We start from the raw sequence: 24,258 nt of genomic DNA on the forward strand, positions 1-24,258 counted from the left end.
TTGTTTTATATAGTAAAAGTGAGTGAATGCCTCCTCTAATAAACATAGTTTAGGTAGTTTCAGTGTAAGACAGAGTAGACGTTACGCTCGCACCGAATAGCTTCTTCCGATTACATCCTCGTCGTTAAAGTTTTGCACGTTTTGCGATGCTCTGCTTAAGGGCAGATTAGAGGGATGGGCGGGGTTGTTCTCTCCTGGACTTCCTGTCGATTTACGTGTCGTCAGGTAAAGTGGTCCCGGCGTTGTGTTCTCGTTCCCGACGATGGTATCGTAGATCGCACGTCAGTGCAGACGCTTTGTGTATTGCAGAAAGTTTTCTGGGGCCGCTTCACCTTTCATCGTAAGGAGCCTCGTCGTCTGCCGCGGAAAACCCCTGCTCATTTTTATTGTCTTCGTAAGTTGTCCAGAAACTATATTATTTTTGAGTTCAATCTAGTGCATTAATTAGTCGACATTCACTAATCAACCCAATTGAATTAAGTAATATGATACATGTTTTCCAATTCTTATGTTTGTAATTTAGACAAGACAAATTTAACTAATATCAGGGATATAGTTAAGTCACAATTTTTGCTCACAAGCGAACGTAGGGATAATTTCCGTAAAGAAAATTATGCGATGATTTTTCGTTGTTTTTTTTCCCAAACTAAGACTAATTTCAAAAACAATGTACGTGAACCGTCGTCTAGGACACTCAAAGTCTGACTCAAGTACAAAGGGGATGCAAATTCCGGAACCGTCCCACGACGCGCCCCATTAGGGGGCATTGCTTTTTAATACTACTATGCATGTCATTTGTTTATAACATGTAATTTTTCATTATTCATGCACAATAGTGACATGACATAAGTCCACGCTTTTTGTGTGCAGGGTGGAGCAGGCTGCAAATAAATGTTATGATCCTGTTGATTAGAAAGTTAACTGAACAGGCCACCTGTTCACTGCAAAAAGCGGGAGTAAGATAACTGGTTTAACTAACCTATTTAAGTCAATTTTTCTCCGTCTTGACGCAAGTGTTTAACAGGGCACAGGCCGTACAAGCAATTCTTTACAATTCACAGCCAGACAACAGCTAGTCCTTTTACGTAGGCGGCGAAGACATGACCTATCTGGTCCCCGCCCCCCCGCCTCTTCACTCGTGTCACCGTCCCAGTTTGAGCCAAGGTCATCTGTTTATTGTTTAACAGGTCATGGCCTATTATTCTCATACACCTCCTGTCCTCCGCTCCGCTCGGTGGGGGCGCCTAAAAAAAGAAGAAAAAACAAAAAGAGAGAGAGCGTGAAGATTTTTCCATTTTAATTTTAAAAAGAGACGTGTTCGTTCAATGAGGACCTCAACCTACTTCTTCACAGTCTTAGTTATATTCAAAATAAATTTCATTTAAGTCTACTTGATATTTTTGTACATTTAATATTACGGGGATTTTTTTTGTAATAATTCCTAATAGGGTCGCGTGTAGGTTGTGTAGCAAATACTAGCATTTCTGTTGTCTTGATTGCCACGGCGTGGAGGGTTTGTGACTTTCTATTGGTTTGGGTTGGCAATAGTTGTCTTTTGCATTTGTTTTGTTACCGGCCGTCCATCGTGTGTTACGATTGTACGCATGAAGCAGACAGACCAGTTTTGACAGAGTGACCGTAATTTTTGCTATTGTTGCTCTACTCAATTGGTATCGAATTTAGGTTACCGACACAGGGGAAACTTTACAAGACTATTAGATATTCGGTTTTTTTGACGTTATGGGATAGCGACAGGCGAGACACGAGGACGCGGACCAGGTCGTTAAGGACGGAAGAGAATTGCATCATTCTGTTATTCTTTCGACGGCGGCCATTTCGATGCGGCCGAGTAGAGTATGATGGTCCTGGTATAGAGACCTTGGGTAACCAGCTAAATGTGGAAAAAAGATTGGTAATGTAGGTTAGCTTAGCTCTCGTAAAGTTTTAGGTGCTCATTTGTAATGGTAGCGCCTGCATTGATCTCTCGGTTTGCTTCGTGTTAGACTTTCATGTTGGACCTGCGTTTTGAAATGGGTTCATTATAAACGGTATTTATACTACCACCTAATGTCATTTCGTTAAGGATTGATGTGTTTTCTGTACCTATTGGACTCGTCGCAAAAACAAGGCCCTTGTGTTGAAATTAGTGTTTTAGTTCATCTCTGTCATTGCTATGGGTTTTTGAGTGCATGCCATTATGGCGCTATTATTTCAGGGTGCCATGCTATCAATAGCGCTATATAACTTCTTCTTTTTTTAATGTGAAAAAACAATGCGGTTTACTAAAAGAAATATTTAGTTAATTAGGCTAAACATGTCGTAAAATCAATATCATTCAATTTCCAGGTTTTGTCCATTGTCTGACCTTGTTCTTGTTTCATTGATGGTTTGGTTTTCATAACGGTAAAAGAAACCGTCTTATTAGTTCTTGTAAGTATTAGTCTTGGGGACGTATTTTATCTAAAGTTCATTGCAGTTGAGTTTGAGAGAGGGCCTCTGAGAAGCCTCTTGTGTGTGCGGACTGTCACTCCTGTTGACACTGACAACGTCAGACGAAATACCGTTCCCCTCGCCCACCACGCCACCGCCCGACACAGTGGGGTCACGCCGGCCAATCACAAAGCTTTGATGCGTTCAAGTGCATTATTCTGGAACAGGAAGATTATGTTATAGGACATTAACGATAAAACAGAATATTGTTGTTCTATTTTTAGACACATCTCGCGATCGACTGGGAATATCCGGTCGATCGCGATAGACTGGTTGGGCACCCCTACCCTATATCAATGTTTGCATAATTATTAGGCAGCTTCTTATCCTCAGGCAAAATGGGCCAAACTATTTATTTAACTAACTCCAAAATTGTAAAAACATGAAATATTTCAGAGGGATGCAGCAATCTTGAAATGACAAAGATATTGAGGCGTGTTCAGAAAACCCTCAAAAGTTTGTTGCAAATAGTCAACAGGGTGGCAAGAAACGTGTTGAGAGAATAGACGCAAATAACTGCCAAAGATCTGAGAAGAATCAAACGTGAAGCCACCAGGAAGCCATTATCCTGCAGTGCTGTCTGGGAGGCTGTGGTTGCTGCGGCAACAGGTGATAGTCAACAGATCAACAAACTGAGACACTCCACCAATGGAAGGCTTGTGACTGTTATTGAAAATAAGGGTGGCTCTATTGGTCACTGATTTTATTTTTTGAAATGTCAGAAATATTTATTTGTACATTTTGAGTTGTTTGTTTTATTATTCTCACTAACAGATGAAGTGGGATGGGATATATTTTATCTTTTATTCAGTTGCATATTCATACTGTACACTAATAGTTGCCCACTAATTGTGCACACAGAGATATTCTCCAAAGAAAGCCAAAACTCCACTTTCCTAAATATTTAGGTTTGAAGTTTATTCACCTTTTGGATTGACCGAGAGCACTGTAGTTGCTCAATAATAAAATAAATCCTCAAAAATACAACTTTCCTAATAACTGTGCAGACAGTGTATGTGTGGGTTCAAACACAACGTTGTTTTTTTAACAGATCTAAAAGTAAATACCTGTATATAAAGGCTGTAACACTGAAAACTCATATTCACCTTTTCATGTCAAACCAAAATGTTTTCTGTATAAAATAAAATGTAAGTTTTGTTCTCTTTGTTCAAATGTGTAACTTTATTTTTCAAATGTGCCCCATGCTTCTGTTTCCAGGAGCGTCACATGGTCATGCACCGTCGAACCCACACCGGAGAGAAACCGTACGCCTGCAGCCAGTGTGAGAAGACCTTCAGACAGAAGCAGTTGCTGGACATGCACTTCAGACGCTACCACGACCCCAACTTCGTCCCCACCGCCTTTGTCTGCCCCAAGTGCAGCAAGACCTTCACTCGCAGGGTAAACACACTCCCATCTGAAGTGAACTCTATTGGCTTAATAACAGTCAGCAGCCCATCTAAAAGTATTTTCTTGTAGAACACCATGGCTCGCCACTCTGAAAACTGCAACGGTGAGGTGGATGATGCCGAGAATGGATCTCCAACCCCGAAGAAAGGGAGGAGAGGAAGGAAGAGGAAGATGAGGACCAGGAGAGATGAGGATGACAGCGGTGAGAATTTTATATTGCACGCAGTTGCGGGCATGGTGCTGCATTTGCTCTTTTCTCATTTGTTTATCCGACATCTGACTGTGTTATTTCGCTGTCATGCAGAGGAGGATCATGGAGAACTGGATGAGGAGGACGAGGGTGAGGGTGAGGAAGAAGAACTGCTACAAGAAGAGGAGCAGCTAGAGGACATGGAACTGGACCAGGCCCCTGCTGCCATCCCAGTCCCGGCTCCTGACGAGCCACCAGTCAAGAGAAAACGAGGCCGACCCCCAAAGAACACCCCCAAGCCCCCAACACCCAGCAAGTCTGCCCAGGTGGCTGCCAAGGCTGCCGCTTCTGGTGAGAGCAAGTGATTGGACAAGAAAATAGAGAAGTTTCACGGGATACGGGATGCATTTAGTCTATGGGTGGGGGGGTGTTATATAATGTATATGTTCTGTAAAAGCACATGCCCTGTATATATATATCTAACCCTAATTCTATATTTAGTGTGATTCCTGTCAGTCAGGGACACACTGCTGACTGAAACTATCACTATAATGCAGCTGGTGATAACCATTCACCTAAACATTTCAGACTGGATGTTAATTTGCTGAACCGTACATTACACAAACAAAGGCAGTCTGTAGTGATCTATTGGGAAAAGCTTTCAGAACGGACGTTGTATACAAGAGTTGTTATTATGTGTGTCAGTCTACTGTAGAACTACATATCTTTGCTGCCCTCCTGCATCCATTCTTCCTGTTTTAGATTAGATTAGTGTGTCTTAATTAAACAAGGCATAAAAATACATTAATTTCAAAAAGAGTAGAAATGATTAGATTCAGCTATTAGCCCATGTCCTCGGAAGGTACACGTGTAACAATGATCTTAAAAACACAACATAGTCTTTATCAGACTAACACTTATACAGACGGATCTAGAATTTAACAATTATTTCAATTTAAAAATCAAAGAACAATCAGGTTAATGTTGACAAGACTGGTTGCCAAATATCAATTTTTTTGCACCATGGCAAAAAGATACAATTCTGTGCACGTTTGATCTCAGCTAGAGGCCCATTCCAATGCTTTATGACAACATACACAGCGTTTTGATGAATGCAGAAAGAAAATGTCTTTCATTCCAGCATTATGGTACTGACCTGTGATTTGGCAAAGGTTCAGGCATTACATTTCCTTTTTATTTAGCTGGTAAAGTAATGCTTTAATCTTAGTCTTGACATGAAAGACAAAATAAACCGAATATCGGTGCAGATCTGAGGTGAGTCTTTGTGCTTGCAGCTGCTGCCATCATTCAGGTGGAGGACGAGAGCACCGGAGCGGTGGAGAACATCATCGTGAAGAAGGAAGAGGGCGACGGCTCTGCAGCCCCCCTGGAGCAGGAGGGAGCCCTGACGGTGGAGGGGCTGGACGGGGGGGGGTTGGAGACTGTGGAGCTGGCTGTGAACGAGGAGACAGCGGTCGCCGCCAACGGAGACCTAACGCCAGAGATGATCCTCAGCATGATGGACCGGTGAACCCCCACGCCGGACCATGAGTGAAACTGGCAAACACATAAACATTTCCACCCCCCCGGCCTCCCCCTTATATAGCACCTACGGCAGATCCTAATGGTGGCCATTAAAGTGGCTGCTAAACCAACCATGCAAAAGAAGGGAAGCCGCACGTAAATACGCACTAAAATAACTTCACATCCATGTACACGACACACTGATGTCTGTGGGTCTCAGTTACACACACAGCAAAGCTCACACAGATGTCCTCCCAGGCTGCTCTGCTCTTATTTCAGTTTGAATGTCTTCTGAATGAATCATCGTGTATTTAATACTTTGTTCTACCCAAAGCCACTTCCTGTCAGTCTCTAACCAAACTCTGCAGCTACTGCTCAGCTCTGAGAATGATTTGATCACATTTCACTTTGATTTCCTGCTTGCTGTTCTTACAACTATGCTGATATAGCAAATTTGCAGCATTTATATTTGTATATATAGATTTAAATGTAGTTTTTCCTAATGAAATGTAGTATATGGTACTTGGGTTGAGAAACACCTTGCTTTCAGTCATATGGGCTGTATATTTTTGGCTTGTTTAACACTTTGTCCATGTTTTGGTATTTCAATATTGAGGCTTTTATAGAATGAAGTTACGGGGATTTTTCTTCATTCATGAGCAAACGTGCAGATCCATATAAATGAACAGAAGTCAGTGATATAGAATGATTCAACTTTCTACTTCATCTTTTTGACATTCACACTGTCAAAGTTGATTCACTTTCCCCATCAACAACATCATTCTTTTTCAACAGTTTTTATTTTGGCTGACCTCGATGCTCGAAGGAATTGTTAATGTTCGTCCTCCTCGTGTTCCGAGCTTTGACAGAGGTAGTTTGTTTAAAGAAACTGAAAATGATTTAGTTGGCAAAACGCTGTACCCTAGTCGTGATCTTGAACATTCCAAATACTCCAAAACAAATGAAATTATGTCTATGCATTTCAATCATATTTCACTTCAAGTAATAGACAGAAACACTCTCGAACATTTCATGATTTCAAACCTTTATTTAACCAGATTGTCCCTTGAGATCATAGATCTCTTTTTCAAGGGAGACCTGCAAAATGATGATACCAGTCGCTCTTTATTTTTTCTTTAAATTAATTCAATCCCCAATTAACATTGCTTTTGGAACAGGTATTCTAAACCAGATTGTTAAGAATATCTAAATAATCTATGATCAAAAACTGTGGCAGGTGTTTTTGCATGTAAATACACATTTGCGTTCTGATTTATCCTAATATGTATAAATGACTGATTGGGAGATGTGTTGGTGAAAGGGACATCGAGGTTTTCATTTCAATGGTTAACATGTTGGGGTCACTCATGTCCTGTCTGTTTCCCTCCCATCAGGCTGTCCTCCACCAGATGAGCCCCTCTAACCAGCCAAACTGGATGGAACTCATCTGAACCACTATCAGTTTCTGAGTGTTTTCTGTTGTTCAAAGATGTGTTCAGATACAAAACAGTTTTTACTTTGACATTTTTCATTTCTGATCATTTTGTAGTTGCTTAATGCTGATACTGAGATATGTCCTCTCCATGTCCCTGATTTATGCAAAACAAAGGTTTCAAATCATCTGAATCAAGGTTAGAACAAAGAGATCACCGTATGATTTGAGTCGTCTGAAGATGTAAATCCAGAGGTATTTCTTCTCAGTGTGACCACAGGCTCTGATGGTTGAATGTGGCCTTCCTTTTATAATATGTTATAGTTACATAGAACCATTGGTTAGATCAGCCCAGCACTGTAAATAACCATTGCAACAGAAAGATAGTAAACATTTTGTAAGAATCTTTAAACAAACAACAATTGTGTGACTGTGGTCTGAGATACATGTCATTCTGTAAAAGGAGAATAAAATGTCCTGTCGTCATCGTTATCATCGTTATCATTATGTTCTGCAGGCGGACGGACGGGAGATGGATGTTAAGACTGTTTGCATAGCAACAACAGCATTGTTTTTTTGTTTGCACACTGCTTATTTGTTTCGGCAGAATAAGTTAAAGAGAAAAGTTTTAAAGATGTTTAACACATCCCTGTTTTCAGACTGAGAGAACAGGAGAAACCTTAGTCATGTCATTATGGAAGATGAGACACTGTACAGCTGATAAAGAATTAAATCAGCCCATGTGCCCATGTCTGCCGCATCACTGTTTTTATTTATACTATTAATAGCACACAATGGCTCTGATATTATCCAATATGTTTTCTGTTTGTATATAGACTGTAGGGATGGAGGCAGTGTCATCTATTGTATGAAGCTAAATGTTCAATAAGGGAGACGACCTTTACATTCATTCATTTCTCTTATTCTCCAGCTGCATCTAATCAACAGAGTATGGGCGTCCATTTTTTACTTTCATCTCAATACCCATTCATCATGCTGCTTTCAGATTTTCAATCTGTTCTCTCTCCTGCCGTCAGCTGTAATTTCAGGTGCAACAGATTCCCCTCAATAGAGTTCAGGAACAGATGGAGGTAAATATCACTCAAATGTGCGGTCCTTCAACCCTCCTGTTGTCTTCGGGTCAAATCTGACCGATTTACTATTTTCATCAATCATAACTTTTTTGTTTTTACATTTGATTGCATTAAGGCTTTATGATATCCTTCACAGTAGACATTTGAACATGTACAATTGCTGATCACCACTTTCATTGAATTTTGGATGATTTAGTCAACTTTGTAACACCCATGGTGTTCCCGGTCACCATAGTAACCATCCGGATCAGATAAAACACACACACACACACACACACACACACACACACACACACACACACACGAAGGACTTGTGTGTCGTTTCCTTGTACATAATTCTAACCATTAATTAAAATGTGGGCTTCAGAGACGCAGCAGTCCTCACCCATTTGATTTGAACATGTTGCCTCTTGATTCAGATTTATTATCCTGCAATAAATGTTTATGTTTCACGACAATTTGAAAGCTGTTTTTTGGATATTTGATTCAACGCGTTACCCCAAACTCATTGTCCATAATGGTGCCTGTATATATGGAGTGAAAGCTTCAATAAATATCAGACCTATTCCCTAAAGCGTTGATGATTTTTGTGGAAAGGAACTAATTAGCGTTGTTCTCCCGCCTTCATGGAGGCAGTACATACTAGTTACACTCTTACTCAACATAAAACCTACTTTACTGAAGACTTCCTCCGCTTTGAGCACCACCGCCTGGGGCAGATGTTTGTTATTAGACTGATGAGCCCGTGGTGTTGTAGTTTATTCAGGGTTTACACTCCCTGCTGATCAGTGTCTTCCGGCATGGTTAGCATAGCAGAGCCGCTCTGTTACATTTGATACTTGCTCCTATTAATTAGCTCCATGGATCAATCTGAGGCTGGAGGTCAAGCATCGGCCACCAAACATGAGGACCACAGATGGAAATGAGCTATTAGCTATAATCTGGCATATTGCATCTCTTCTCTTTGCTGAGATTAATGTTTTTGTATGCATGGTCCTTCTATAAATACATTTAAAAAATAAAATAAAAATGTGAAAGGTAAATGTGTGACACAAGGTTTTTGTAAAGAGTATCCACTGTTCTCCTGTTTTGTTGAAAATGTGAATATTAGGTGAACATTTGAGAATAATTCCGTTAAAAGTTGGAGGATTCGTAGAGAATTTCCACTTTTTCTCCGAGGGTTTTATCAAGAAATGATGTAGACTACTGCGTTGAAACCCAGAGAATGAGTCTGTTAACAGGTGGAGACACTGAGTGGATAAGGACTCAGCTTGTCCACCTGAGGTCAGACATGGGACACCAAGGTCAACCTGAGGAAATGTCCCCAAAGCACAAACATGTTGCCGCTTCCAACACAAGGTTTTTGTAAAGAATATCGCTCGGTGTTTTATTGAGAAATGAAGGAGAATATTCTGTGAAACCCAGAGAATGAGTCTGTTAACAGGTGGAGACACTGAGTGGATAAGGACTCAGCTTTTCCACCTGAGGTCAGACATGGGACACCAAGGTCAACCTGAGGAAATGTCCCCAAAGCCCCCTCGTGTTGAAGGTGAATGAGACTTTTTGCCTGTGTTTTAGTGAGAAATGAAGGAGAATATTCTGTGAAAAGCAGAGAACTAGTCGTTTAAAAGCTGTTTTGATTTGTCTCCTTTTCCTGCTAGTGTTTCATTAAGAAATGACGAGACCATTGAGTTGAAAACAGGAGACGAAGTCGGTGAAAAGGTGGAGATTCTGGGATCAATGGTTTCACTGTGTCATTGTTTCCGTTTACCTGCAGCTCTGTTTGTGGTTGACCCTGAGCTGAACTCTGCTAAAGCAAACATCTGAAGATAACCGACAGATTGCTCAGTAATCCTGTTACAAACGGCACATGATCACTCAGCCCCGGCTACAGTTCAACACTAATGACTGCGGGAAGAACAGAGGAACATAATACAGAGTGCTTTCTGTAAAGATGCACATTGTAAACCTGTTCGAGGTATTCAAGCGGCCTTAAAGGCTCAGTCACAGTGTCAGCCTAAACATAGCGAAAGGTCATTACTGAATAAGTAACGCTGTGTGCAGGTAGGAAAATGAGGCTGCTGGGATGTTTTGTTCACTTTTGAGGAAGTGAATCTAACTCAATTCACCTACAGTTCATTTTTTTAATGCATTTTTTGAAATAAATCCCTTTTTAATATTTAAAAAAAACGTAACAAAATGTAATATATTTGGATAAACAGTGGTGCCTGTAGTTAAGTACAATTTAGAGATATTCATACTTAAGTGATTCCATGTTATGCCACTTTAAACATTTAACACACAACATTAGTTACTTTTGCAGGTTGTTATTGATCAAGTTAAATCAACTAATACATATAATGTGCTCTGGATGGAAATACCTGACCTTTACAGGCTGCAGAGTCAAAAGGATATTCACCTGATTTCAAACCAGTGATGTCATATATTGGATATTCAGTACTTTCACAATTAAAATATATTTGGCTGCTAAACTGTTTTTACTGAATAATATACGGTGGCCTAGAGGTGAAGGTCGTTGACAACACAGCGTTTATTAAAAAGCACTGCAAAAATGAAATCGTGCAAGTATAAAACGCTCAACGCTTAAAACCAGGGGACATTAAAAAGTGGCGCTAGTTTGTGAATGTCTTCTAAAAGCTGGGCACTTTTCGTGAAGTTGGTGAAGATGTTTTGGCACATTTGTGTTTTTATATTTGCATCGTTTCTGAAGCTGCAGTGTGTTTCTCCTAATTGAAGTATCTTGTAATGCATGTGCTCCTGGAGGCCACCGTACATATAATATCTGAGTACTTATTCCACCACAAAACCTTTAGGCTTTTGGGCTCTTGTAGTCAAGACCAAGACCTTTAAAAAGTGGTCTGAAGACCGAAGACTGGTCTCAACTCCAACACATATGTTATATATAGAATAATATCTAAATCTGCTCGTGTAAATAAAAAATAAAACAACTTAAATGTGTTTGTATCCAGGCTTAACACAATATATATACACATACTAACATTTATTTGTACTTAAACCGATATATTCCTGCACTTTAACTTGATCTGAATATTGAAGTATGAATGCTTGTTGTGTGTATGTTGTCTTCTCCTGAATGTTGTACGTCTCTTGTTTGTTTTTTTGTATCTTTGATGGCACCTTAAAACAAAGGAGTAGCTCTACTCATCTCATTGTACCTGTATAATGACAATAAAGGATTATATTCTATTCTAATTTAAGTTTTAAAGTGGTTCCTGTGCCGCAGAGTTTCCCCCAGGCCGACTCACAGCTTTATTAACGCCAACAGCCATTGCTATAGTGGTGTGAAATGTTTCCTCTCAGTCCGCTGTTTGCTCTCTCTGACCGTTTGCACAGATCCGACAGCCTATTAACAGAGATTCCCATGACCCAACCTGTCAGAGCGAGGCGGAAAACACGAGCCTCTGCGTGCCTCCGCGCTGCAGCACACCGTAAATCAAAGGGACTACTTTCTCTTAAAAAAATCAAAAACCTTCGCTGATATTGTATGTGAGTTTTTATATAAAAACATTTTATTTCACATTGTTTCTGCACCATGAGAGACGCTAAACAATAAGTTAGCATGCACTGGGATTTATAAATACAGTGTAGAAAAATAAACATAACATTGTTTTTCAGCTACGGAACACCACAAGGAACAAAAAGACAAATGACTTTTTACTGTATGAGCTGTGAGGTGTTACTGAACCACAGCAGTTTGCATTGAAGCCATGCAACAGTTTACAGTGGAGATGCTCCTGAAATAAACCCTAAATCTGCTGCTTTATGACACAATGATCTTATATTCTTGACCTATTTTTTTCATGACAAACAAATGCTCCAAGGAAGTGATCAGAGGTTGGATTGCATGCATTTTTTTTTTATATAGCGAAACCCCCCCACAGTCATTACAAATCTCCACGTTTTTCCCAAGCTTCAAGGCTGCGGACTGATATCACTGGTGTGATTCGCCTCGTCCTCTGAGGAGCAGTCTGACGAGTTGTACAGGAAGGTGTCCCCCTCGTCGTCGTCGTCACTGTCTCTAAAGTCTCTGATTCTTCCGTTTTTTGAGTCCGTCTTGCTCTTATAGTCCGACTTATCCGTTCCCTCAGATTTGTCCTGGCCTCCTTTTCCTCCTTTCTGCTTCTCGGCCTCCTGAGCCGCCTGTTCCTTGGCCTTCTTGCTCCGCTTCCACTTCATACGTCTGTTCTGGAACCAGATTTTAACCTGAGGAGAAGAAATATAATTTAGTTTCAGTCGTTTAAACAAACGAGGCTACCTGTGCGTAAATACGCGTAAATGTCAACATGAGTTTCCCGCAAAGAGGTACTGTGAGGTATAAGATGAGATGGACCTTCATACCGTAGAGCTGTAAGGTGTTATTGCTCATAAAATCACAGCAGGAAATATTGAAACCCTTTTGTTTTGTTTTGTTTTATGGTTTGTAGAAGGAAGCCACACGTGCGTAAAGATTGCGTAAAGGTCGACAGTCCAGCTGACATTAACCTCCGCGGTGTTAAAATAATCCTACACTGAAAACATTTATTTACAAAGGTATGTAATATGTAATTGAAAAATACATTAAATCAAAGGAAAATAGGCTACAATAGAAAGACGTAGAGCTGTAAGGTGTTCCAAAGTATTTTTAAATGTTACGGAACATTTGGTTCTGAACATTTCTTTGTTCAGAACCAGGAAGGCTGTATTTCCATCAAGACACAAAAACATAATTATAGCTTCTAAATTACTTCCAGAAAATTGAGTGCATTTTTAAAAAAAAAAACAATTTCTAAAAAGGGAGGGCGGTCAGGTGAGATGTTTTAAAATGAGTCAGAGTAGCAGTAAATTACCTGAGTTTCTGTCAGCATGAGGGAGGTCGCCACTTCAAAGCGCTTCGGTCGTGACAGGTACTTATTCAGCTTGAATTGATGCTCCAGCTCCAGCAGCTGCTGACTGGTGAAAGCAGTTCTGGGTCTTCTGCACTTACCAAGCAAGTTATTCTGCGCCTGGGCTGCAAGAAGGAAAGAAAAACATCAATATAATACCTAAAGAGTACTTGTTTGTTCGTGGCGTAAAATGCATCTAAAGAAGGAGATGTATGTGCGAAACGAAAAGCCTGCTAATGATGGCTAACAGGAATAATCACAGATGTTTTGTCTGTGCCTGAGCTGCAAGAAAGACAGAAAAACATCAATATAGAACCTTTATTTTGCTTGCATTCCTGGCATTAAATGCATCTAAAAAGGAGATTTATGTGCAAAACGAATGACTGAAAACGAAGACGTGTTGCAGGGGGATAAATGAACACCTCTCTGTTGTTATTGTGTAATAATCTGATCCTCTGTGTTCCCAAAGCAACAAGGTCCTCTTCTGAATTTCTGAGCTATTTGCTTCTCTATTTGGAACAAATCTGTTAGAAGGAGCAGAAACAAGCAGGCAGTCTCTGAGAGGGATCGCAGGTCGCTGTGGGTTTCACACTCTGATGACACTTTCCCACTGTCCATTATCTGTCCATTTTAGTTCCTCTCTGAAAAACCATCACTCTGACAGCCTCTCCATTCAGAACAGCATCATTTGTGTGTGGGAAATAATCACCAAATCACTCTAATTTGAAGCAAAATGACAAATAGCAGGTTACAGAAGCGGTCTTAATATATTAGAGGAGAGTATGGCACATTTTTTGACGTTTTTGGGGTGTTATCAAATATATTTAGATCGGCTTTGGTTGGCTAAATTAACGAAAGATGTATTTATATTATTATTTGATTTAGTTGAGGGTAAAAAAAAGGGCCAGAGCATCCTCTAATAAAACAATCCATCTATCCATTTGAGTTCCTCCATCATCATATATGTGAGGGAAGTAATGCACCATAAATAAAGAAAATCGTATTTTTAAAGCAACAACAGAACTATCTGCCTTTTAAATAAAAACAGCTGTCTTAGTATCTAGAGCTATATATAGCAACAATGATGACACATAAATCAGTGTTTTTGGGTGCAATCACATCGTTTTAGGGGCTACAAATAAGGCCAGCTGGACATTTTGTGCAGAAATAAGAAATGTTTGCCTTTTCCTAAACGATAACTTCAGCTTTCTTAATACCTCGTTATTTGTAGAGCAATTTATTACATCATTATGACACATAAAGCAGACTATTAGGATCAGCTGGTCGCCAAAACATAACCAGATGTATTTATACTATTTGATTTAGTAGGGGTGAAAAAAGTCTTAATATCTCATTATCTTTCGAGCTAAATTGTGACACATAAATCAGACTTTTTGGATGCATTCACACCGTTTTTTACACATAAAGAAGACTATTACCTATGTTTGGGTCGTCATACATAACCAAAGATGTACTTATATTACTATTTGATTTAGTGGTAACACCAGAACAGAAGCTGTGTTAATATCTAGAGCTATATTCGCTAAATTATGGCACATAAATCTGACTTTTTGGGGTGCAATCACACCGTTTAAGTGTCTAAAAAAGGCCTGTACTCATACTCACAGTTAAAGTCGGACATTTTGGGCAGCATCATCCCGGCCGTGGACACGCGCAGCCAGTGGTCCAGCTGGAAGGTGCTCGCGGTCAGTTTGATGGGGTCGCTGTGGTGATGATGGGATGGATACGAGTAGGACAGGGCGGGGTGTTGGCCTGCTAGAGCCGCAGCAGAGTAGCTGTACATGGGGTGTCCGTACAGAGCCTGGGTGGGGATTCCTCCGTTGCTTTGATGGTGTAATCCGAGCATACTGTGCGGACTGTTCAGGAAACCAGGTTTGGGGATCAATCCGCAGCTTGAAATCCTCGGTGGAGACGGCGTTTCTGTGCGTAAAGAGTCTGCGCGTAAAGACTCGGCGCGTAAAGAGTCCATGGAACCAGACGTGGGGATGGAGAGGGAGGAAGAGGAAGACAGGGAAGTTACCAGAGCCAGCGGAGAAGTCTGCACTTTGGGAGAATCGACTGCCAAAAGCGCGTCGATGCGGAAGTTTTTAGATTTCTCCATCTGTGCGTCCTGCTGGAAACTGAGGAGGAGGAGAAGGAGAAGACTGGTGTTTTCCCACCTCTCCAAAGTTATGATGTGGTCCGGAGTTCGAGAGAGCAGCTCCACGTGACACTTAGTGCCTGCAGGAGGAAGGTGATTGGTGCAGCCGTCTGCAGGGGGATGTCCCATCAGCCACCGCGCCGGAAATAATATCGCTATTATTACAGGAAAATGAATTCATTATCACGGGATGTATGGAGTAAAAGAATCAGATCGGAGACCATACAGACAGAATAAAAACAGTATTTAGCAAAGTAGAAAGCACACATTCATCAAGAATTAAAATCTAATAATAATGTCTCAATCCAATTATAAAAAACATTATAAAAAATGAATCGAAGCCAGAAAGTAGTGAAAAGCTGCAGGAAGACGGTAAACAGTATATTCTGCACAGTGTTATATTACATTGTTGATACGGGTATTGTAGTATTTTCATATATTGCATTGACTTGCAACACATTTGTGGTGATTGCTTTAATGTTCATGACTTATTTAGCAGGAGAAGAAGTAACACTTGATTTAGCATCGCACACTCCATAGGCTTATAAAAGAGAACAAATGTGTATTTTGTTGATATAAAAATATGCATTATACGTGCAGAGGATTTCCTCTTATTGCTTATTATCTAAACCCAGAATTTCCTTGAATTTAAACCACATCTTGGAGCTCAAAGAGAAATATTTTAAACCTGAAAAACGAATATAAATGACATATTATTAACAAATAGGGAATATTAAATAAGCTAAACCTTACCACATGAATGTTTACACCACAATAAAAGCGTAAAGCTCTCAGGCTCGTTTCCCCTTTTTGAATTTAGATGACACATAAGATAAAGAGCCTTTGGTTTGTGCGTAAAAGGACCATCTTGAGCCGGAGAGGCCAACAGGGAAATTGAAGTGAAAGCTCCTTCTGTCGCTGCAGCTCAAGGTGACAGACTGGCCTCTTATGGAGCCATATAACAGAATTGATTAACCCCCCTGCCTCCAACAGCATGCATCAGCACAGCGTTACAGGTTTTTTTTTTGCAGATGCATGGAATACAACTTGTTATCGCTAAAAAACATTAAATAAAAAACCGGAGATTTTTGTGTTTTTTTTCTTAATATATGATCCACCCCCTGAACGCTTGCAACTGGATTTCCCTCCTGCAATGGAAGCTTGGCTGTCGAAATAAGTCGGAGTGTGCCATCGAGAAGCAGAAAATAAAGTATAGTAATTGAAAGTGTGACAGACTGGACTCATTTGTTATGTTTTGTAAGTGGATTTTCGTCTTTTTGCAACTGGATTTCCCTCCTCCCTGAAAAGCATTGCAGTCAAAATAAGTCTCGCGGATTGAGCCAGATAGCTGCAACACAAAGTAGTAATTGAATAGATTCAAACGCGAAACAAATCAAATGTAAAACAGGTAACATTGTTTTGAATCAATCTCTTAAAGCATGCAACTGGGTTTTCTTCCTCCTAGAAAAGCTTGGCTGTCAAAATAAGTCAAATTCTCGCGGATTGAGCCAACGAGCAGCAGAAAAAGGTAGTAATTGAAAGTGTGATGAGGAGATGAAGATAATAGGCCTGTGCGCTCCGGGTCTAATAAGCCACTTAAAGTTAATGGATAGAGGAGGTCAAAATGAGAATTATTGACACCCGTTTGCCCTTAACCTGTCTACCAATAAAGCTGATTAGTTTTTGTCAATTCATCAGAGAAGCAGGACTTTTATTTGCTCGGGGGAAATCAACAAGTCACCGGGTGGATTCAGAGTAACGGATCGCCATTTAATTGTGGACCTTGATGATCATGACCAATTACAGAATGATAACGGAGAGATTGATGTGAGTCTGCTGCGAGGGATAGTGGGGGACAAAAATTAAAAAGAAGAGAGGAAGAGACACAGAGAGTTCATTCACTAATATGTGTTTTTTGGGCACTAATTTATGGAGAATCGGTGCAAATATGACATCGTCCATTTTGTAACATTCCCAAAAGCCTCAATGTTCATGCATGAGAGCAGATATGGCATTAACAAATATTTTGATGACGTAGAAGGCTATATATATTTTTTTTTTGGAGTGTTACGCATTTCCCCAATCATTTAGACAGTGTAGTCCTGCGAGGAATCATGGGAGAAAACATTATTTATGGTGGCAAATACTGATGTCTTACTCCTAAAATCACGATGCTCACTTCCTTTAAACTCATTTATTTGGGTCCATTTCTATGCATGAAAGAGCAAATATAGCATTACAAAATATTTTTGATGACGTGGAAGGCTAAATAAACATGTTATTTGAGCCAAATCAGAGTGTTTTTACGCATTTCTCCAATAATTAGACCGTTTTGGATATTTGACTTAGAAATACAGTGTGAAATGACCCATTTAAGTATCAAAATATACTCATACTATAACATGTTGTGATTAAAAGCCCTTTCAGAACAGTATGCAAATATGGCAGAATATTAACATTATTTTGTAAAGGTTAAATAAATCAATCAATCAATCAATGTTTATTTATATAGCCCAATATCAAAAATGTTACATTTGTCTCAGTGGACTTCACAGTTTGTACAGAATATCAGTATGACAATACGACACCCTCTGTCCTTAGACCCTCACATCGTACAAGGAAACACTTCCAGAGAAAACCCACAGTTTAAAGGGAAAAATGGGAGAAACCTCAGGGAGAGCAACAGAGGAGGGATCCCTCTCCCAGGACGGACAGACGTGCAATAGATGCCGTGTGTAAATTGAAAAGATAATACATTTGCAACATAGGTAGTCCAAATGTTTGGAAATGCATGTGTGTATAATAGGAAGATGAATCCACGAGTAAGAAATAAACATCCCAAACGGAAGTGTTTCACGCATTTCTCCAATCATTTAGACAGTTTTGGAAGAAGTACTCAGCTATTTTACCTAAGTAAGAGAAATACAGTGTAAAATGTAAGTCAATAAGAATTGGCATCAAAATATACTTTGTACCAAAAAAAGGTACTGTTTGTGCGTGAAAGCCCATTTAATATCCGGATTATGCAATGGGATTATGACTATAAGTGGATCTAATTTAATTGCTTTGTATACTTCTGGGTATTTTCACCTATATCATAGCTTATTATTAAAGCAAGTACCCCCACATTGTACTTAAAGGGTAGGTAATTCACTTCAGAAACACTTTTTGTTATATTCCATGGAATGCTCTTAACATCCCGATAGCAATGAACATCTTAAGTGCTTTGACAATAAATACATAAAAAAATGTCATCTGTGGAAGCCGTGGTATAAGCACGACCAATCATCTGAGCCGGCCCGGCTAAAGTAACTGGATGGCCTACCTGCCTGTCAGCCTTCCATCTGTGCACAAACTTATCTCCTGCCCTCATTTGTCATGTGCGCGTTCGTGTGTGTTGGAGGAGGGGCTCTGTTAGGAAGTCTGAGAAAGAGTAGAAAGACACTGTAAAATATAAGATAAGAATTGGCATCAAAATATACCAAGAAAAGGTACTGTTTGTGCGTTAAACCCCATTTAAAACCCGGATTATGACTAAAAGTGGATCTAATTTAATTTATTTTGTATACTTCTGCTTGGTATTTTCACCTATAATTATATAGCTTATTTATTAAAGTACAAGTACCCCCAAATCGTACTCAAGTAAACTTCACTACTAAATGAAAAAGGCTCAATTTCTTGCATTATCTTAACACATATTTATATCTGTCCATCTTTATTTAACTAACTTATAATGATTTTTTTTTAATGTGAAAGCTACGATAGAGCAATGGCAGAAAATTAAAAAAAATCGCTCCTAAATAAACGTATTATTTTGTTTCCAAAATGCGCCAAACCTCGGCGTCATCGCATCCCTCCAATCATTTAGAGGTTTTCTCAGCTGCTGTGATTATTGTAACAGCCTCTTGTCCCGTGGGTTTAATTTCATTAAGGGCCCCGCATGAATATTTCTATTAAAGCAGAAGTGAAATATGGAGCCATTTAGTATTGGCCTTCACCGATCAGCAGGATTTATGGTTCCTTTTCATCACATCCAGGGGAGAAGGAATTAATAAGGAACCCAGGATGGAAACGGAAGACTCTGTAATTACTTTCACAATTAACTAAAATACAAATCAAAGTGACAAATCGGGAGGGTTTATATATTAATTACCCTGGGTAAATGTGTTCATTATGAAAAGGCAATTTAAAGGGACCCCTTAATATCATAAATACCTGATGGCTTCTTCCAGGAAACTGCTTTTAAAAACATTTGTGGATCATAATCATTGATCTGTCTTAATATCAGAGTCAATGTGAGATAATTAGGAAGACATATATATATATCAGTCTCTCTGTGAAATTCAATCATCACAGCAGCTGAGATAACCCCTTAAATTATTGGATGAATGATGACGCCAAGGTTTGGTGCATATTGGCTAAAAAAATACGTTTATTTTGGGGGATTTAATTTGTATTTGAATGCTCAATTTGTATTTGTACTCATCACATGAACCTTGGTATGTCATATGAAGTCATTATTCAGTCCTGATGTATCTCAGTCCCTGCTGTGGTGAAAGTAGAGTGATAAACACCTATTTTACTCAATTTAATTTGTTTAATTTTTGACATGAATTACACATTTACATACAGTGTAATTCAAATATTTCACTACTTTTGTGATCCTAAGACTTTGGTAACCAAATCTAAAACACCAACAAAATTGGATGACATGAGTACATTTGTATTTTCACAAGAGTTTTGAAGATTTTCCGATGTCAAATGTTCAGCTTTAGAGCTACTTATCTCATCACACAGTGCTCTAAGGTGAATCATTTGCATTTATAGCAGACCAGAGACTGTCCTGAACATTTCGATATGTAACACCCGTGCCATGTTATAAGAAGCCTACATTTAAAAGGTGTTATCAATACGCTTTGAATGGAGATATTCACGTCTCCTACAGTATTATATATAGTATTATTGTCCTCGTCTCTCCTCTCTCGTGTCCTCTCTTATGTCCTCTTCTCTCCTCTCTCGTGTCCTCTCTTGTGTCCTCGTCTTGTTTGTTTGTTCACCATGTAAAGCGACCTATAGGCCTGTACGACGNTATTTGATTTTATGCGGTGAAATTGCGGGAAGTTAGGAAATATGCGGAAAGTTGCGAAATGTTCGTTGTTAAATGAGCTCTATACAGTGTTGTTTACATTCTGTGATGCGCGAGCTGATGACGTCACGTGAAGACGAGTTAACTTTTTTTCTTCTCAACTTTGTGTGGACAAATGCGGGGCTTATGCGGCCTTTTGATAAATATGCGGCCTTTTAAAAATCTGCGCCATTTTGCTGATTATGCAGTAAATTCTGCGATCGCAGAATTGCGTTTTTCTGGAGGGTCTAATATGTGTGTCTGTGATTTTATACTGAATGTAAAGTAACTGGAAATACCTGTGTGTGTGTGAGAGAGAGAGAGATAGACTCCTGCTCCACCTCCCAAACGTTCTTTTTATGTGTGCATTGTTATTTGTGCTTGAGCAACATTTTACTTGAACTTTAATTCAATTAAATTAGTAGTAATTATTGTCCTACGTTTTAATTTGTTTTACAGAGACGTTTCACAGCTGCCTGGGCCTAGTGGCCCACAGGCGGCGTTTATCCAGCAGCCAGAACATCCATCTGTGCCTGCCCCCAGGTCAAGATCTACCGTGGCTTCACCAGAGCCATCACCACCAAGGACCAGCAGACCAGCATCACTACAGCTGCCTCCACCTCCATCTGCGGCTGCCACCAGGTCAAGATACACCTCAGCACAAAGGCTCCACCACAGCCATCACCTTCAACCTAGCCAGCAAGGAGGTCTCGTGGAGGTCTCGTATAGCACACGTACCCCCCACCTACACAGCAGCCAGACCCACTGTCTTGGTAGACGGACAAAGACCTTGACACTGTCTTTATATTTATAATTAATAGTTGGTTGAAAGTTGTGATGTTCAATATTTTAAATAGTGAGATTTTCCAGTTTCTTATATTTATATAAATAGTTGGTTGAAAAAAACATATTTCTAATAAATTGTTGGTTGAAAAAAAAGTTTGAATGTTCAATTTGTATTTGTACACATCACATGAACCTTGGTATGTAATATGAAGTCATTATTCAGTCCTAACGTATCTGTGGTGAAAGTAGTTTTACTCAAAATTCGAATTTAATCTTTTTCATTTTAGACATGAATTACACATTTATATACAGTGTAATTCAAATATTTCACTACTTTTGTGATCCTAAGACTTTGGTAACCAAATCTAAAACACCAAAACAATTGGATGACATGAGTACGTGTTTTCACAAGAGTTTTGAAGATTTTCCAAAAATCGGATTTGTCACATTTTAAGCTTTAGAGCTACTTATCTCATCACACAGTGCTCTAAGGTGAGTCGTTTGCATTTATAGCAAGACCAGAGATTGTCCTGAACATTTTGATATGTAACACATGGGGTGCCATGTTATAAGAAGTATATTTACAAGGTGATTTAAGGAAACATCTACAAATCGAGAAAATACCCTTAGACTCCAGAGGCTTAATTTTATCTACGCTAACCAAGTAAAAGCAGATACAGCACTTCTATCATTGGACACTGAAAAGGATTTTGATCGTGTCAACTGGATCTTTTCAATGTTTTGGAGATTTGGTTGTGAAAATAAATGTGCTGAGGGGGCTACACCCCCCATTTGCGAGTCTCCACTAGCACCCGCACCCCCCGCACCCTAAACGGTGCACCTACAGTGTAAGCGCCACAGTTTCGCTTCTGCGAGGCTCCACTAGCTGAGAGAGTGTTTGTATGTGAGGAGCTCCACAGATTGGTCCATTTGGACCAATGGGTCCATTTGGGTATGGGCACGTCACAGAACCCAGGAAGAAAACAATGGAAAAAGAGAAATCTCCAACGAGGCGTTCTGGGGCAGCATAGACAGGTATTTTCTGTGTTAGAGTTTTACTCGCTACAGGGTGTACTTTGAGGGTTTGTGACTCTGCAGACCGTTTACATGCAGAAAAAGCTACATAACACACAAGGGGACGGGTAATAACCGGAAAAGCATGACATGGGACCTTTAAATGGTTACAGATATTATATAAAAACGCTACAGCTGAAATCCAAACAAATAGAAATATTTCAAAACCAATAAGTATTAGCAAAGGCTGCAGACAAGGTTTCTTTAAACTAGCAGTTAATCTTCTCGCGATAGTGGTCTGTTCAAACCCTCAATTTAGTGGAATAACATTAGGCCCGATGGAACACAGAATCCCCTTTATGCTGATGACTGTGATGGAAACTTTTGAAGCAATGGAGTCAGGACTCAGAGAGAAACGGGGAGAGCAGGAACTTTGATGGCAAACATTGATGGTTTATTTGGAGCTTCGGCCGGAGAATTCACAAGACATGTTCTGGGCCATGAGGTGACACAGAGGTTGCCAAACCAATTCTGAACAATAACACCTCTCTCAGCTGACGCCAACAGGCAGGAACAGGGAGACAAAACACTGAGAGCACACCCAAGGCTCAGGTGCTCAGTGAGGGCATTACACACTGATAAACTGGGTCGAAGTTATGGGCCGAGGAAAATATTTCCCCAACAATGACGTCATTTTATTCATATCGAAATTAAAAGAAAATATATATATATATCTATAAAGTATCCAAAGAGCACACATTATAAAATAAAAAGAACATCTACTACTAAAACAAAAATTGATAAACATATTATACTCTACACGTATTAAGAAACGATAAACTGTACGAAACCTAATTTTCCCCTGGGATGAAAAATATATTTTGATTTCAATATACATTTAGAAAGTGAGCGAAGTATTTTCAGTTTTTAAAATGAAAATAAAATGTGAAATGCAATGGGAGTACATTGCATTTCAAATGTATTTCCCAGTGTATTCGTACTGTTTTAGGGAGGTGTTGATTTACTTCATGCTTATATTGGAAGCGGTCCTTTTTCATGTCGTTGAACTGTCTGTTTCATCAATAGGGGTGTGCTTAATATGTTAGTCTAAACATGCAGAAAGGCTGATATGTAAGCTCATATGTGATGTCAAACATGACAATAATTGATGCAATGTTATATTTGCATATAGTTGCTCCTCGGAGCTTTTGTTTTTTTGTTATAAAGGTTAAACGTTAAAGGTCACAGTTGTTTCCATTGTAACAGTCAGTGACAAAGAGAAGGACATGACTCAGTCTGTGGTTGGTTAATCATCTTTGAACCGAGAACACAGGGTGTGTTGTTTTTACAATATTGCTTTAATTATGACTGATATATTGCTAAGATGTTCCGAAGTCTTTATAACGGAACATGTTCTGGGATTTTGCTCATTTGCTCAAGTTTCCCTGCCAAGCCCAACATTTAATTTGCTAAATGTGTTGATCTACTAAGGTGCACCCAATGCAGGGAGAGTTTCAGTAATTTTAATCATCATTTTAAGTGAAAGGATAACACAATTTGGAAGCATTTAAGGTGAAGAGAAATTGAATTTAACTTAAATTCTCTGAAAATCTCAAGATACTCAACCCCAATTTGCACGCATGTCTAAGATTAAGAGTGTGTAAATTGATTTCACAAGGGACACATCTCTTCAAGACATCCAGAAAAATTCATAATAAAAGCCACAACAGTAGAACTTTAATAATTTAAGGGTGACCTATTATGCAAAATCCACTTCTTCATGTCCCTTCTACATCAACATGTGTCCCCTCTGTGTAAATAGATTCTGAAAGCTTCAAGAACAAAGATTCCCTATTTTTGTCCTGATCCATTTATATAAAAACCTGTCTGAAAATGAGCTGATCAGATTTTGGCAACTTTATGATGTCATAACGATGTTTTGGCTTGTGTAACCATTAGCCAATCACCAACCAAGGTAATCCCGGCCACCTTATCACCTGCATCTCCTCCCAGAGCACCATTGTGTTTTTTTAAACCAATCATCTCTCAGAGGGGCGTGGCCAGCAGCAGCAGCTCATTAGCATTTAAAGCTACAGACACTTTTGGAAAAGGGCTGAAAACAGAGGGG

The 24,258-nt window shown here is 39.5% G+C and overlaps 3 protein-coding genes across 5 annotated transcripts in view; 2 read left to right on the top strand and 1 right to left on the bottom strand.

Annotated features, from left to right (window-relative positions):
- Window positions 1–24,258, top strand: part of LOC104957232 (leucine-rich repeat-containing protein 16B-like) — a 50,676-nt gene that overhangs the window by 12,560 nt on the left and 13,858 nt on the right. The window lies entirely within an intron of this gene.
- LOC104957230 (transcriptional repressor CTCF-like) lies at window positions 3,687–7,799 on the top strand. Of its 3 annotated transcripts, none has more exons than XR_799651.1 (5): window positions 3,687–3,891; window positions 3,970–4,102; window positions 4,205–4,441; window positions 5,386–6,485; window positions 7,009–7,799. XR_799651.1 is itself a non-coding variant. In XM_010784833.1 (5 exons), the coding sequence occupies exons 1-5, from the start codon at window positions 3,718–3,720 to the stop codon at window positions 7,025–7,027; spliced, it is 795 nt and encodes a 264-aa protein (XP_010783135.1). In that variant the 5' UTR covers window positions 3,687–3,717; the 3' UTR covers window positions 7,028–7,799. The 3 variants fall into 3 exon arrangements, 1 of the variants encoding a protein (XP_010783135.1); XR_799652.1 differs by having other exon boundaries at window positions 5,386–5,770; XM_010784833.1 differs by having other exon boundaries at window positions 5,386–5,617.
- Window positions 11,716–15,166, bottom strand: mnx1 (motor neuron and pancreas homeobox 1). The gene is made up of 3 exons (XM_010784832.1): window positions 14,671–15,166; window positions 13,009–13,169; window positions 11,716–12,385 (listed from the first exon to the last, which is right to left on the bottom strand). The coding sequence occupies exons 1-3, from the start codon at window positions 15,164–15,166 to the stop codon at window positions 12,095–12,097; spliced, it is 948 nt and encodes a 315-aa protein (XP_010783134.1). The 3' UTR covers window positions 11,716–12,094.

This window comes from Notothenia coriiceps, unplaced genomic scaffold (assembly GCF_000735185.1).
Source record: "Notothenia coriiceps isolate Sejong01 unplaced genomic scaffold, NC01 NC01_scaffold00026608, whole genome shotgun sequence".
Lineage (NCBI taxonomy): Eukaryota > Metazoa > Chordata > Actinopteri > Perciformes > Nototheniidae > Notothenia > Notothenia coriiceps.

Excerpts from the sequence above, each read along its gene's own strand:
- mnx1 (XM_010784832.1), bottom strand. The coding sequence starts at position 15,166 with ATGGAGAAATCTAAAAACTTCCGCATCGACGCGCTTTTGGCAGTCGAT. Across the intron at positions 13,170-14,670 it reads CAAAATGTCCGACTTTAACT|CCCAGGCGCAGAATAACTTG; the intron begins GTGAGTATGAGT and ends TCCTTCTTGCAG. Across the intron at positions 12,386-13,008 it reads TCATGCTGACAGAAACTCAG|GTTAAAATCTGGTTCCAGAA; the intron begins GTAATTTACTGC and ends TCTTCTCCTCAG.
- LOC104957230 (XM_010784833.1), top strand. The coding sequence starts at position 3,718 with ATGGTCATGCACCGTCGAACCCACACCGGAGAGAAACCGTACGCCTGC. Across the intron at positions 3,892-3,969 it reads GCAAGACCTTCACTCGCAGG|AACACCATGGCTCGCCACTC; the intron begins GTAAACACACTC and ends ATTTTCTTGTAG. Across the intron at positions 4,442-5,385 it reads TGCCAAGGCTGCCGCTTCTG|CTGCTGCCATCATTCAGGTG; the intron begins GTGAGAGCAAGT and ends TTGTGCTTGCAG.